General features: G+C 53.6%; 1 protein-coding gene across 5 annotated transcripts; it reads left to right on the top strand.

Moving 5' to 3' along the window:
• Positions 1-4515: 4515 nt before the first annotated feature.
• On the top strand, positions 4516-14071 carry POLR2E (polymerase (RNA) II (DNA directed) polypeptide E, 25kDa). Of its 5 annotated transcripts, XM_005866677.2 has the most exons (8): positions 4522-4745; positions 7308-7482; positions 11506-11621; positions 12269-12349; positions 12683-12741; positions 12846-12924; positions 13156-13240; positions 13568-13670. In XM_005866677.2, exons 1-7 carry the CDS (start codon positions 4689-4691, stop codon positions 13219-13221), a joined length of 633 nt encoding a protein of 210 aa, XP_005866739.1. In that variant the 5' UTR covers positions 4522-4688; the 3' UTR covers positions 13222-13240; positions 13568-13670. The 5 variants fall into 5 exon arrangements, with proteins under 5 accessions (XP_014395590.1, XP_014395589.1, XP_005866739.1 ...); XM_014540103.1 differs by lacking the exon at positions 13156-13240 and having other exon boundaries at positions 4520-4745; positions 13568-14071; XM_014540106.1 differs by lacking the exons at positions 4522-4745; positions 7308-7482 and adding an exon at positions 9239-9438.
• The last annotated feature ends 1042 nt before the right edge of the window (positions 14072-15113 follow it).

Raw genomic sequence — 15113 nt, 5'->3', positions numbered from 1 at the left:
GCTGCCAGCAACGGCCCTGTTTGCACCTGCTGCCGGCACTGGAGCCGCCACTTGCACCCACTGCCGGCGCGTGGCACTGGTCCCAACTGCTCAGTGCCAGTCAGCGGGTGCGAGCAGTGACTGCCGGCCCCGATCACCCCTGAAGGCTTCTCCATCTCCCCCTGCTCCTGAGGGGTGATTGGGGCAGCAGCCGCTGCTCACACCCACTGCTGGCGCCGGCCCCAATGGCTCTGCGCCCGTCAGCAGGTGCAAGCAGGGCTGGCGCCACCCAACAGCATGTGGGAGCGGAGGCAGCAGGAGCGGGGCTGCCAGCAGAGAGAGGATGGAGCCACGGAGGAAGAGGGGCTGGGTGAGGGAGTGGAGAATGGGCCGAGACCCGCCCCTGTGCTGACCGCAGCCTCGCAGCCCACAGTTCCTTTCAAGGTGCACAAATTCGTGCACTGGGCCCCTAGCTTTACATAAATGGAATCACACACTCTGTGGCCTCTTGTATCTGGCTTCTCTCATTGAGTGTCATGCTTTTAAATTTCATTCCTGTTGTAGCAAGTGTTAGTGCTTCACTCCTTTTCATGGCTGAGTAACATTCCAGTGTGTGGATGGACCACTTTCTTTATCTATTCATCCCTTGATATACATTTGGGTTGTTTTCACCTGTTGGCTTTGTAATGCTGTACAAGTTTTTGTGTGGGCATGTTTTCACTTCTCCTAATGTTAAGGGCAGAAATAGAATAGTGGGGACTGTTAGGTCCCCCAAGGAGGAGCACACGAGGCCAAAATGGTGAGGAATGACAAATTTATTCGATCATCCGCACACCAGGTGGCTGAGCCCCAAATGGCTCCAGCATCCTGTGACAGGAATCAGCGGTTTTTAAAGGACTTTTGGCTGGCTTTTTCTGGGCGGAGAATTCTCTGTGCAGGTCCAGAGGGGAAAGATAATGGAATGTGGTCTCAGCAAAAAGGAATGTCCATAGTGAAATGGCCTAAAGGTCGGTTCCCAGGGGACGGGGTATCAACTCAATTATTTGATCAGACCTCACAGGGACTAGCTATAATTATAAATTATAAGAAATATTAATCATGCTCTGTTAACCGTGATTGTTCTGTTCTGATTAGAGAAAGCACATTCTACCTGGCTGAGAGCTATATTCCCCGGTAAATAGAAATTAACCTAGGAATGCAGTCAGTCCCGTTCTCCTTTTCCAAGAACTGTCTGTCATCACGGAAAGATTAACAGCCTTGTTGCTGAAACAATGTGGCCCAGGAGGCACCTGCCCTTTGCCCGCCCTTTGGACCCCAGCCCGCGTGGCCTGTAACCTAGTAACCATTATACCTTGCCTACTTCCCCAAGCCTGTAATACCTATACTTTCCCATGTAATCTTTGTCCTCCTACCCAATATAAGTGGCTGGCTTATGGGAAGGAGCAGAGCAGATTTTTGTGGATGACCTGCTGCTCTCACATACAGCTGCCATTATTGGAATAAATGCTCATGTATGATTCAACCCCGTCTCTGTTTAACTGGCTCAAATAGAGACAGGCAGCTCAGACCCATTGGATGTCCCGTTTCACTTGTGCACCTAGGAGTAAAAATGCTGGGTCACGTGGTAACTCTGCTTGAGGAGCTACCAGACTGTTTTCCACAGTGGCTGCCCCATTTTACATGCCCACCCGTGAGTGTGTGGGTGGGGGCCTGATCTCTGGGCCTCAGGTTCTACTAGGTGGCACAGCATGGTGAGGGGTGTGAAGGAGCAGGTTGCTACTCTGCGTCCTGGTGCTGAGGCCACTTGATCGGTGGCAGGACTCTGAGTCGTCAGCACTGTGGTGTGGCTCTGCCAGCCTCTCTGGTGTCCTGAGGCCTCCCTGCCCTTGTGAGCCCTTTTTTCTATTAAAACCCACCCTGACCTTTTCACTTTCCAACTTTGTCCCCCCTGTTCCCCTTTGCATCTAGCCACATCCCCAATTCCTTTCCTCCTGCAAACCTGCCCCATCCAGGCATTCAGTTCACCTGTTCCTTGGATCTGTTCTCCTCATGGTCATGAACACCACCCACTTAGCTAACCTCTGCCCAATCCTCAGGCCTGTTCAGACTCATTGCTTGGTGGCTTTGATGGCTGCTCCCTATTCCTCCTCCAGACACCTTTTCACCTGGTTCCAGAACACCTGGCCACCTCTCGCTGCCCTTATTCTATGTAAGAGAACTTACATAACATTAGTGTCAGGCGCTGAGTCATTAGCAGGTCACCCTAGGAAGTGGGTGCTGCTTGTGGCACGGGGGAGGGAGGCAATGAGACACAGAGAGGTTAAAGGTTAAATAATGTGTGCCGTGGGTCACATAGCCAAGATTGGAGCCCCCGTGCAGCCGGTCCAGGGTCTGTGCACACTTCTGCCTTCTACAGCTCCCTTTCCTCCTCCTGGCCTCTGGTCTGGATCTGCTCAGTGAACTCATTCAGGTTCCCAACTCCAACCTCCACCCTGTGCCCATCATGCCCACGTGTCTGTCTCCACTTGAACCTCACCTTGAATTCCAGACTCGGATCCTCCCCATTTCCTCAATGTCTCCCCTTGGGGTCTCACCAGAGCCCCCTAAGCTCTGCACAGCGAAGAGTCCTTCCCTATCTGCCCACTGAGTCTTTCCATCCCAGTCAGGGCAGCTCTATTTTCCTCCATCTCCACGTCCTGTCCTGCAAATCCTTTGCAGGACACCTGGATCCGGACCACTGCTCCCTACTCTCCGGTTAGGACATCCTCCCCAGCCCCTTTGAGTCTTTCCATCCCAGTCAGGGCAGCTCTATTTTCCCCCATCTCCACGTCCTGTCCTGCAAATCCTGTGGGTGCTTCCTTCAGGACACCTGGATCCGGACCACTGCTCCCCACGCTCCGGTTAGGACATCCTCCCCAGCTCCTCCCCTGGTCTCCCTGAATATAAAACCCAAATGTTTCAATTCAATCAACAAGGCCTCCCAGATTTGACCACTCCACCCTCTGACCTCCTCTCCTACCCTGCCTGCACAGGCGTCCTGCTGCCAACCAGGCAAGATGCAACTGCAGAGCCTTGGTACAGACTGTTCCCTCGGCCTGATGACGCCTTCCTCAGACAGCCACACCCGCCTCCCGCCCCTCCTTTGGGCCTTTGCTGGAACTGCTCCTCCCCTTCCCTAATCTCCTGTCTGATACTGCAAACCCCCCACTTCCCATAGCCGGCCTGCTCTTCTTACAAAGCATTGTCACCTTCTCACATTATTGTCTGATATGTTCACCGCGTCTATCCTGTCTCTTCTTGGAACCTAAGGGGGTGCTTGCCCTGTGGTTGTTCAGTAAATATCTGAATAAATGTGTTACTGAATGAGAAGTTACCGATGGCCTCCAGACTGACAGGGCCTGGGCTGGGTGAGCCTCCTGTACGAACTCAGGGAGAGATCCAGGCAGGGACAGGGCTGGAGCTCAGGGGTCAGGAAGGGGAGAGGACAGAGGTGGGAGACTGTCATACGCAGGAGGACCGATGCCAACCTCTTCCCAAACATGGTTGTCCCTTTGGATTCTCAACTAACCTGCTCTCTCTCTTTTAAGTTTATGATTTTTTTAGAGAGAGAGGAAGGGGGGAGAGAGAGAAACATTGATTTATTGTTCCACTTATTTATGTATTCATTCTTTTTTTTTTTGCACTGCTAAATATGGTTGTCTTTATTTTTCCTTGCCCAGCCCTATCTAAACAAAATAAAACTACAGGATTGAAATTAACAACCCATTAAAAGCAGCAGTAAGTTATGAAAATCATAAAGCTTTTTTAAAAGTAATTATGGGTAGTTAAATTATTTAAAGTATACAAAGTTCAAAGAGCCTTTAAAGTCAAAGGGGTAAGGAGGTCTCCAAGAAGGTTTCCTGGGGTAAGGGAGAGGCGAGGCCAGGGAGAAAACTTGGGAATTTGAAGGACAAAGGGAACACATGACATCAAAGTGCAGGAATTTCACTTAAAATAACATTTCTGAAAATATTGATAAGAGCAACACTAGCACCTGCACAGTGGGACTGTGAGGAAGGAGAGTATTCATTGATTCTTGTATGTGCCCACGATCTTGGCTTATCTGAAAGACACTCTAACCAACTGATCTGCCCAGCCAGGGTCAGCTAACGCTCTTAAATGGGGACAGTTCATTGTTTCCATTGTACAGATGGGAAAACTGAGGCTGGGACCATTAGGTTGCATATGGCCCAGAACCAACTGAGAGGACCCCCTACAGTTGAACGCACAGACATTTATGGGGCGACTGCTACGCAGCCCCCCCGGGTCCTGAGAGGAGAGCAGGCCTCTGGCTCGGTCTGGGCCTCAGTTTCCCCAGCTTCCGTCTCCTCACTTCAACTAGCTGGGATTCTAAACTGCCGCCCCGAGACGGGTGTTGAGGGGAAACTGGAACTCCAGAGCACCAGCCAAAGCCACGCGAGAGCTCCCAAAGCCACGCGAGAGCTTCCAAAGCGCGAGTGGGCGGTGCCATTCGCACTCCTCCGGCACAGCCAGCAGCCGCTCGGGCTGCCCTTGGCACTGCCTGTCCCAGAGGTCGTTGCATTCAGGCGTTCGCTGGCGACAGCCCTAAACGGAGAGGCTGAGGGGGCCTGAACGGGGCTTCGCAGCAGCTCAGTCGGCACGGGTCCTGGCGGCGGGCACAGGCGCAGTGAGTGTGAGCGGCGGTCGGCATGGATGACGAGGAGGAGACGTACCGGCTGTGGAAGATTCGCAAGACCATTATGCAGGTGAGAGCGCGCGGGGCTTGGCGAGTGCAGGGGGCGGGCCTCGGGGCCCAGTCGTGAGTCCGAGCGGGGCAGGGAGGCAGAAGCGGGAGGCTGGGGTCTCTCTACCCAGATGTTTGCTGCCTCTCGTGTCGCGGTGTTGTCCATGTAAAGAGTGCCGAAACCTGTAGAGAACTTTTAAGAGAGTTTATTTGAGCCCTGGCCGGGTGGGGCGTTGTCGTCCTGTACACCAAAAGGTTGCGGGTTCTAGTCCTGGTCATGGCACTGACCTAGGTTGTGGGTTGATCTCGGTCCGGCGCTCGCGCTCTCCCCCCCCCCCAATACCCTTGGCCCAGCTGGTGTGGTCCAGTGATTGAGCCTCAACCGATGAACCAGGAGATCACGGTTGGATTCCCAGTCAGGGCACATGCCCAGGTTTCGGCTGGATCCCCCTTGCGGGGCGTGCAGGAAGCAGCTGATGGATGTGTCTTTCTCATCAATGTTGCTTCCAGGTACATGCCCTTGACCGGAATCGAACCTGGGACCTTTCAGTCCGCAGGCCGACGCTCTATCCACTGAGCCAAACCGGTTCTGGCCATCAATGCTTCTTTTTCCTCCCTCTCCCTTTCTCTCTTTCTAAAAATCAATAAAAGCATATTTAAAAAGAATAATCATAAATAATAATAAAAAGTTTATTTGAAGCACAAATAACGACTTGCTGGGAAGCAAGATCTCAAATACCCTGGAGAATAACGGTTTTGCAGTTTCTTTTTTTATTGATTAAGGTATTACATATGCGTCCTTATCCCCCCATGGCCCCCCACCCCCCTGCAGTTTCTTTTATGCACTTGGAATGAAGGAAGGAATGTAAGGACGATTACAGGAAGGTGGGAGGAAGCCATGCAGGGACTGGATCACAGGGAGTTGACTGTAGTTGAAGGTGGTCACGCATTTTTCAAAGGTGTGTTATCCTGGGCTCACAAGAACAAGGGACAGGGCTCGCTTAAGACAAAAGTAAACCTTTTAGCCCTAACCGGTTTGGCTCAGTGGATAGAGCATCGGCCTGCGGACTCAAGGGTCCCGGGTTCGATTCCAGTCAAGGGCATGTACCTGGGTTTCGGGCACATCCCCTGGCCCCGCAACCCAGGTACATGCCCTTGACCGGAATCGAACCTGGGACCTTTCAGTCCGCAGGCCGGCGCTCTATCCACTGAGCCAAACCGGTTTCGGCCAAAAGTAAACCTTTTACTAAACAAGTTCTAGGTCTGGGACGTGACTGCCCACCATGACCTGCCCAGTTAGGGATTTATGATCAGGTTACCTTATGAGGTTACTTTCCATGGAACCCCTTTTTTGTCTACAGTCTCTTGGTTATTTCCTGGAAGGCTTCCACACTACCCCAGTGCATAAGACAGAATCACAGGATTACGGGACTGCAAGGAACCTGGGCCAGCTGTCTACCTGCCACCATCCAGTGCAGACATCTCTCTCTGACCTCTCTGTCTGGTGGCTACTTCAATGCTGTGCCCACCAACTCTGTTACTCGGGATGGAGTGAAGCAGCAAGCTGGCTGAGCATCACTACACGCCATGTGCTTTACCCGCCCTATGGGAGGGGGCCACTGTGATCCCCAGAAGCCCACCTCTGCCTTTGCACTCCCCTTGTAGGAATCCTGCTGGGTTTAAGGCTGGGCAGCCAAACCCAGCCCCTTCACTCGTTTGCAAAGCTACCCCAAAGATAGGGACTGAAACAGCTGTGCTACAGGCCGGCAGTGTTGTGGGTTTTGAGAGAAAACCAGGCTGTGGGGACTTCACAGAGGAAAGGGAGTGTGGGGGGCCTCAGGCAGGCCAGGCCGAGTAGCAGCTCGAACCTCCCCTTTCTTTACGTTTTTAAAAATATTTTTATTGATTTCAGAGAGGGATAGAGAGAAACATCAATGATGAGAGAGAATCATTGATTGCCTGCCTCCTGCACAACCACTACTGGGGGGATCGAGCCGGCAACCCGGGCATGTGCCCTTGGCCGGAATCGAACCTGGGACCCTTCAGTCCGTAGGCCGACGCTCTATCCACTGAGCCAAACCAGCTAGGGCCCCTTTCTTTACTTGGATCTTCTTCCTGTCAGCCCACGAAGGAGCCCCAATTTCCAAGATGAGTCCTAGAACTCCTGGCCCTCAAGCTTTTGCCTGGTTTTCAACTAAGGTCTGTCCAGGCAGCCTAGCAGTGCCCCTCCCACCTAACTCTTTTTCTGCCCCAGACCCCAGGGCCCCAACTCTGGCTCAAATGGCTCCAACCCAAGTCCCAGTTCTGCAGCTGCTTTCCAATCACAGCCTCTCACGGCCTCAGTTTTCAGGATAAAATGACAGCACCCATGGCAGCTGATTAACTGGATTGGCACAATGGCTGTCTTGGGGTGTGCCCCGTATTTGTCTCTACCTGCTTCATCCCTCTTTTCTGGGTTCTTACACACACCTGCCACACTGAGCCCCAAACTCCCTGTATTGTCCTCACAGTGGCCTCATTTGGCCCAAGCTCTTGCTGCCATTCCTCCTCTCCCTTGGGGTCACCTGGCTCTTTCTGTCCACAGCTGTGCCATGACCGAGGCTACCTAGTGACTCAGGATGAGCTGGACCAGACACTAGAGGAGTTCAAGGCTCAGTTTGGGGACAAGCCAAGTGAAGGACGGCCACGGCGCACGGACCTCACAGTGCTGGTGGCCCACAATGATGACCCCACTGACCAGATGTTTGTCTTTTTCCCAGGTGAGTGTCTTGCTGGTGCCTGAGGGGGTCACTGAGAGCCATTTGATGGCCAGTTTAGGATCCAGCTGGTAACATTTCCCTGCTTATAACATTCCAGCTTATAACATTGACCCAGAGGAGCGAGTTCCCCCTCACCTTATGTGCTGTGGGCGACGCCATTGATCTCTGACCCTTCTGAGTACCTTTTCCAGTTTCCTTCTTGGTCCCCTTCCCATTCTCTATTCCTTGGCTGTTTTCTCTGACCACGATTATCAGGCCTTCCAGGCGAGCCCCCAGCTCCTGACCTCAGACCCACTGTTTCCTCCTCAGTCCACCACCAGCCCAGCTTCCACTCTCAGCGCCTGTGTTCCCTGCAGCCCCTTCCTGCACCGTTGCAGAGTTATTGCCTCATATTGCCTATCCCCCGCCTCACCACACCCTTTCCTCCTCACTCTGCCTCCTCAGTGTCCAGTCATTGTCCCTGGAGACCACACTCAGGTGCCTCCTCTTTCAGGATCCCCACTGAGCCCTGGGTTGAGCCAAGAGCCCACTGAGGGGTGTCCTGGGATCCCTGTGTTCCTCGCTTTTAGCACCTAACCCATTGAGGCAGCCTCGCTCTCAGGCCTGCAAAAGTTGGGGGACCAGGCTGTGTTCAGCACCTTGGTGTCAACTACATGCCTAGAATGAAGCGGGTGGGCAGAAAACATTTGCAGAGCAGAACCTGGTGACACTTTTTAAGATAAACGTCCCTGTGTATGAGATATGATTATTTGAGACCTTAATGCCTAAACACAGGCCTCCCACAGAGCCATCTCCAGACCTGTCAGGGATTAGCTTCTCCCTGGAGTAGGAGTTCTCCCTGCATTTCCTGGTGTTTGGTGACATGGAGGTGTCACTGCTCCTCTGGGACATGCTTCAGGACAGGGCTGAAGTTTCTGCCTGTATTGGTTTGCTGAGGCCGCCATAAGCACTACAGAGCCGGCAGTGTTGTGGGTCCTGAGAGAAAACCAGGCTGTGGGGACTTCACAGAGGAAAGGGAGTGTGGGGGGCCTCAGGCAGGCCAGGCCGAGTAGCAGCTCGAACCTCCCCTTTCTTTACGTTTTTAAAAATATTTTTATTGATTTCAGAGAGGGATAGAGAGAAACATCAATGATGAGAGAGAATCATTGATTGCCTGCCTCCTGCACAACCACTACTGGGGGGATCGAGCCGGCAACCCGGGCATGTGCCCTTGGCCGGAATCGAACCTGGGACCCTTCAGTCCGTAGGCCGACGCTCTATCCACTGAGCCAAACCAGCTAGGGCCCCTTTCTTTACTTGGATCTTCTTCCTGTCAGCCCACGAAGGAGCCCCAATTTCCGAGATGAGTCCTAGAACTCCTGGCCCTCAAGCTTTTGCCTGGTTTTCAACTAAGGTCTGTCCAGGCAGCCTAGCAGTGCCCCTCCCACCTAACTGTCTTTTTCTGCCCCAGACCCCGGGGCCCCAACTCTAGGTTCAAATGGCTCCAACCCAAGTCCCAGTTCTGCAGCTGCTTTCCAATCACAGCCTCTCACGGCCTCAGTTTTCAGGATAAAATGACAGCACCCATGGCAGCTGATTAACTGGATTGGCACAATGGCTGTCTTGGGGTGTGCCCCGTATTTGTCTCTACCTGCTTCATCCCTCTTTTCTGGGTTCTTACACACACCTGCCACACTGAGCCCCAAACTCCCTGTATTGTCCTCACAGTGGCCTCATTCGGCCCAAGCTCTTGCTGCCATTCCTCCTCTCCCTTGGGGTCACCTGGCTCTTTCTGTCCACAGCTGTGCCATGACCGAGGCTACCTAGTGACTCAGGATGAGCTGGACCAGACACTAGAGGAGTTCAAGGCTCAGTTTGGGGACAAGCCAAGTGAAGGACGGCCACGGCGCACGGACCTCACAGTGCTGGTGGCCCACAATGATGACCCCACTGACCAGATGTTTGTCTTTTTCCCAGGTGAGTGTCTTGCTGGTGCCTGAGGGGGTCACTGAGAGCCATTTGATGGCCAGTTTAGGATCCAGCTGGTAACATTTCCCTGCTTATAACATTCCAGCTTATAACATTGACCCAGAGGAGAGAGTTCCCCCTCACCTTATGTGCTGTGGGCGACGCCATTGATCTCTGACCCTTCTGAGTACCTTTTCCAGTTTCCTTCTTGGTCCCCTTCCCATTCTCTATTCCTTGGCTGTTTTCTCTGACCACGATTATCAGGCCTTCCAGGCGAGCCCCCAGCTCCTGACCTCAGACCCACTGTTTCCTCCTCTGTCCACCACCAGCCCAGCTTCCACTCTCAGCGCCTGTGTTCCCTGCAGCCCCTTCCTGCACCGTTGCAGAGTTATTGCCTCATATTGCCTATCCCCCGCCTCACCACACCCTTTCCTCCTCACTCTGCCTCCTCAGTGTCCAGTCATTGTCCCTGGAGACTACACTCAGGTGCCTCCTCTTTCAGGATCCCCACTGAGCCCTGGGTTGAGCCAAGAGCCCACTGAGGGGTGTCCTGGGATCCCTGTGTTCCTCGCTTTTAGCACCTAACCCATTGAGGCAGCCTCGCTCTCAGGCCTGCAAAAGTTGGGGGACCAGGCTGTGTTCAGCACCTTGGTGTCAACTACATGCCTAGAATGAAGCGGGTGGGCAGAAAACATTTGCAGAGCAGAACCTGGTGACACTTTTTAAGATAAACGTCCCTGTGTATGAGATATGATTATTTGAGACCTTAATGCCTAAACACAGGCCTCCCACAGAGCCATCTCCAGACCTGTCAGGGATTAGCTTCTCCCTGGAGTAGGAGTTCTCCCTGCATTTCCTGGTGTTTGGTGACATGGAGGTGTCACTGCTCCTCTGGGACATGCTTCAGGACAGGGCTGAAGTTTCTGCCTGTATTGGTTTGCTGAGGCCGCCATAACAAAGCACTACAGATGAGTCCTAAAACAACTGACATTTATTGTCTCCACCTCTGGGGGCTGGAAGTCCAAGATCAAGGTGTCTGCTGGGTTGGTTCCCCCTGATGCTTCTGTCCTTAGCATGTTAGACGGTGGCTCTCTCCTCCCTGTGTCCTCACAGGGTCCCTAATGTCTGTCTCAAGGTGTCACTGCTCCTCTGGGACATGCTTCAGGACAGGGCTGAAGTTTCTGCCTGTATTGGTTTGCTGAGGCCGCCATAACAGCACTACAGATGAGTCCTAAAACACCTGACATTTATTGTCTCCAGCTCTGAGGGCTGGAAGTCCAAGATCAAGTTGTCTGCTGTGTTGGTTCCCCCTGATGTTTCTGTCCTTAGCATGTTAGACGGTGGCTCTCTCCTTCCTGTGTCCTCACAGGGTCCCTAATGTCTGTCTCAGTCTCTTAGAAGGACACCAGTCAGATTGGATCAGGGTTCACATGACCTCATGTTACCTTAATTATCTCTTGGAAGGCCCCTTTATCAAACATAGTAGTTTAGTTACCTTCTGAGGTACTGGGGATTCGGACTCAAACCTGGGGATTTGGGAGGACTCAGCCCAGGATACTGCTCATCGGTGGAGTGATTTGCACTACAGGAGACAGAGGCCCAGCTAGGAGCCTCACATGAATCCTGGTGGCCAGAGCCCAGTGGCTGAAGCTCGTAGGGTCCAGTGTTTCTCTGGTGACAAAGCCCCAGGCCCCTAATGCTACTGAAAACGTAACGACTTCTACCCCTGGGGATGGGCGGTCTGTCTCCATGGCAGATCAGCCAACCTCATCTCACCTCTGGACACCCAGCCATGCACTTTGTGGGCTCCCAGATTAAACAAGCCACTTAGCTTGCGGGTTCTCAAACCTTGGAACCAGTAAGGCACCCAACTAAACCCAGATTTCAGACCCCACTTCAGACAGGGACCTCTGAAGTCCAGGAGCATAGGCACCTTTCAGCTGCTTGGTGACCTGGAGGCAGCCAGCTCCCTGTTCTACAAACTGAAAAACTGAGGCCTCAGAGGGGTGCCACGCATGCCTGGGAACGGGTGGGTAAGGCCTTGGCATTGTGGACCAGCATGCACTCTGTCCACAGAGGAGCCCAAGGTGGGGATCAAGACCATCAAGGTGTACTGCCAACGCATGCAGGAGGAAAACATCACCCGAGCCCTCATCGTGGTGCAGCAGGGCATGACACCCTCCGCCAAGCAGGTGGGTGTCCCCACAGCATAGAGCCTGACCACTTCCCTTCCTGTTCTGTCCCGAGCCTCACTTTCCTATGGCACCTAAGAGGCCCCGCCGCTATCTTCACCCAGGGCACCCACTGCACCCTCGGCAGCACTTGCCTCTGGCCCCACGTTCTAATGTGGGAGCTCAGGGTCTGAGAAGGAGCTGCTGTCCTTTGTGGGCAGCATGGGGCATCCCCAGAGCAGGCCCAGCATCCCCCGTGTGTGGTTGGAGAGGCCTAAGTGGGATGGGAGGGGATGGGAGGAGCAGTGAGCACCCTCTTCCCTGTGCCTGTGGTCCTTGCCCAGAGTCCTTGCCATCTTGGTCCTCTCTTGGGGAGGGGCCTCCATGCCAGCTCAGGGACCAACCTCCTGGACTCATTTGACTGATAGAAACTCATTTCCTGTCACCAGGCTGAGGTCTGGAGATGTGCCAAGGGCCAAGGCAGTGGGGAGAAACCCATGTATGCTATGGGAATGCCTAGCTTATGATGCCTGGCTTCTTGTTGAGGTACAAGATCAAACCCATTCAGCTTTCCCACCTGCCATGGCCTCTGAGGAAGAAATGAGCCAGGTCTCCAGTCCTGGCGGGGGGGGGGCGGGCATGCCCATATCTGAGGATCTCTCTTCCAGTCCCTGGTCGACATGGCCCCCAAGTACATCCTGGAACAGTTTCTGCAGCAGGAGCTGCTCATCAACATCACGGAGCACGAGGTGGGGCCTAGGGAAGGTGGGGGGAGTTGGGTGGTAGGGAGTGGGGAGATGGTAAAGAAAGTAGAGCCAGGCTCTCAAAGTGTGGCCCCCAGGTCCAGAGCAGCAGCAGCAGCAGCAGCATTGCCTGAGCCTTGCTGAGAGTGTGGGTTCCCAGCCCACACTGCCTACCTGGGGGATGGGGATCCCAGGTTGTGTCCCAAGGTCGCTCTGCATGACAGTTGTGGGTGGGGTATAGACTAGCTGAGAAGGACACTGTACCCCTGCCCCGTGTGGGAGTGTGGGGCATAGCGGGGTCCTGGCCCTCTGGAGACACAGGTTCTGTTCTCTTGGCAGCTGGTCCCAGAGCATGTCGTCATGACCAAGGAGGAGGTGACGGAACTGCTGGCCAGATAGTATCCTTTCTGGACCTCCCATCCTCTCCCCTCCCCAATCCTCTGGGCTTCTCCATCCCTCCCAGTCAGCCCTGCGTGGCTTTTTTCCTGACCGAGGTTCCCAGTAAACTCCGAGAAAACCAGCTGCCCAGGATCCAGGCTGGAGACCCCGTGGCACGCTACTTTGGGATAAAGCGAGGGCAGGTGAGAGACCACCCTTGCGGGAGAGCCCTACCCCCAGCCTTTTTCCTCTTGGGCAGGAGCCTCAGCACCCACCTCCCTCCCCCAGCTTTTTGAAGAATCAGGACTACCCCCAAGTCTCTCCTCCTGGTCGGGGTCCTGGTGCCACCTGCCCTGCTGCTGCCCCCACCAAACCCCACACACACCTGGGTCCCTGGGGAGACCCTGTCCAGCTCTGCTCTCACTCTGATGCAGGTAGTGAAGATCATCCGGCCCAGCGAAACCGCAGGCAGATACATCACCTACCGGCTGGTACAGTAGCCATCCTACCACCTAGCAGGTGAGACAGATGCCACCCCAGCTGTGTGTGTGTGAGGTGGGGGGGGGGCTGTATACACTGGTGGTGCAGGAAGGACCCAAGTCTTTGCCTGAGTGGGCCCCATCTGTTACCTGCCCCACTAATGTTCTGACCCTGAGCCCTGAGCTCAGCCCCTTCTTTCCAGACCTGCTTTCCTCTTCGTTGCCCTAACCTTCTCCTTCCAGGTTCCACCACAGCCTGTCACTATCCACTTCCTGTGGGGCCCAGAGGGAGTGGCATCTGCCCCCTGGGTATGCCCAACCCACGTGATAGACTAATCACGTGATGGCCCTTTCTTCTCTCCTCCAGCCCCTGGGAGACAGACAAATGGACTGTAACCACCTTACCCAGGCAGTTGGCCTGCTGGCCGTCTGCCCTGCTGTGATCTGCTCAACCCTGGAAACCTATCTGCTGCTTCTCTGGAACCCAAGGCAGGCTGTGTGCTTGCCCTCCTGGGCTGAGGGCCCTTGTGGCCTCACATGGACACTGAGCCCCATCTGGGATCCTGTGCAAATGGTTCCTCAAGAGGACAGGATGCTGAGGGGAGGCCAGTGAGCCAGCCAGCAGCCAAGATAGTCCTAGGTTCTTGCCTGTCCCCCGAGGCACTCCAAGCTGGCTCCCCACAAATGGGACCTGGGTCCAAGTCTCCGGGTAAGCCCCCACTTCCAGCTTCCCTCCTCCATGCTCCTCACAGTGGCCCTATCCCTGACCCGTTGAGGACTCTGAGGTCAGCAGGCAGGGAGATTAAAATACCTCTGGATTTGAGTTGGTATTGAAGCTGGGTGTTTTTAAATTAAAGGTGTTTTGAGTAAACAGTTTCACTTGTCTAAAAAAATAAGGTGGGAGGATAGGTTTGTTGTGGCTTCAAGACAGAGTCTCTATGACCCCTCCCTGCTCCCCACCTGCAAACTGCCACAGCCATACCTGGCTTTCTGCCCAGCGTTCACAATGCAAAGGTGCATCTGTCCTCTCCCTTCACCCAAAAGGCAAGATTAATGTCCGGTGCTCACTTGCAGCTGTGCTCCCTTATGCTTTTCTTGCCTAGAAGTTTGGGGTCCAACAAGCCTCTCTCCCGCCTAGAGTGTCTGGTTCCAGAAGACACAGTCCCCCCAAGTTAAAAGAAATTATGTATATTCTTTAATAACTTTATTGAGACATAATCACCATACAATTCACCCATTTACAGTATATAGTTTAGTGATTTATAGTGTGTTCCCAGCTGTGCACACATTACCACCAGTTCTGGAACATTACATCATCCCCAAAAGCAACCCCAACTCCAACAACCACCTCCTGTTCCCCACTTCACTTCCACTGTCACTTTGGTTGGCTATATAGGTTACCTTTTTATTTTAAATTGAATTTATTGGGGTGACAATGGTACCTGCCTTGGCCTGGCGCCACCCGCTCACCTCCACCATCCCGTTGTGGTCCCACTCTTTTCAGGGCCAGCAGCACCTCCACTGCCGCCTGCTGCCAGCACCTAGTCACCAACACCCGCCGTGTTCTGCACCGCCCCCTGGTAGTCAGCACACATCATAGTGAGCTGATGAACTCCAGGTCGAGCAATTTGCATATTAGGCTTTTATTATAAAAGACTAGAGGCCTGGTGAATGAAATTGGTGTAAGGGGTCGGAGCAGTCCCTCAGCCCTGAATGTGTATTCAGGTCTTTGCCTTTAGTTTAGTTGGCTTGTTTGTGTTTTTATTATCCTCTCACAATCTGGGACCCCTCTGGGGATGTCGGGCCTAAACTAGCAGTTGGACATCCCTTACAATCTGGGATGCTGCATGCACCAGTGACCATACTTTTTGTTTAATTTTAAAAAATATATATTTTATTGATTTTTTTTTTTT

Source organism: Myotis brandtii, unplaced genomic scaffold (assembly GCF_000412655.1).
Source record: "Myotis brandtii unplaced genomic scaffold, ASM41265v1 scaffold236, whole genome shotgun sequence".
NCBI classification, from domain to species: domain Eukaryota; kingdom Metazoa; phylum Chordata; class Mammalia; order Chiroptera; family Vespertilionidae; genus Myotis; species Myotis brandtii.
The sequence above is the reverse complement of the archived record's forward strand: the minus strand, read 5'-3'. Positions and strand labels throughout refer to the sequence as shown.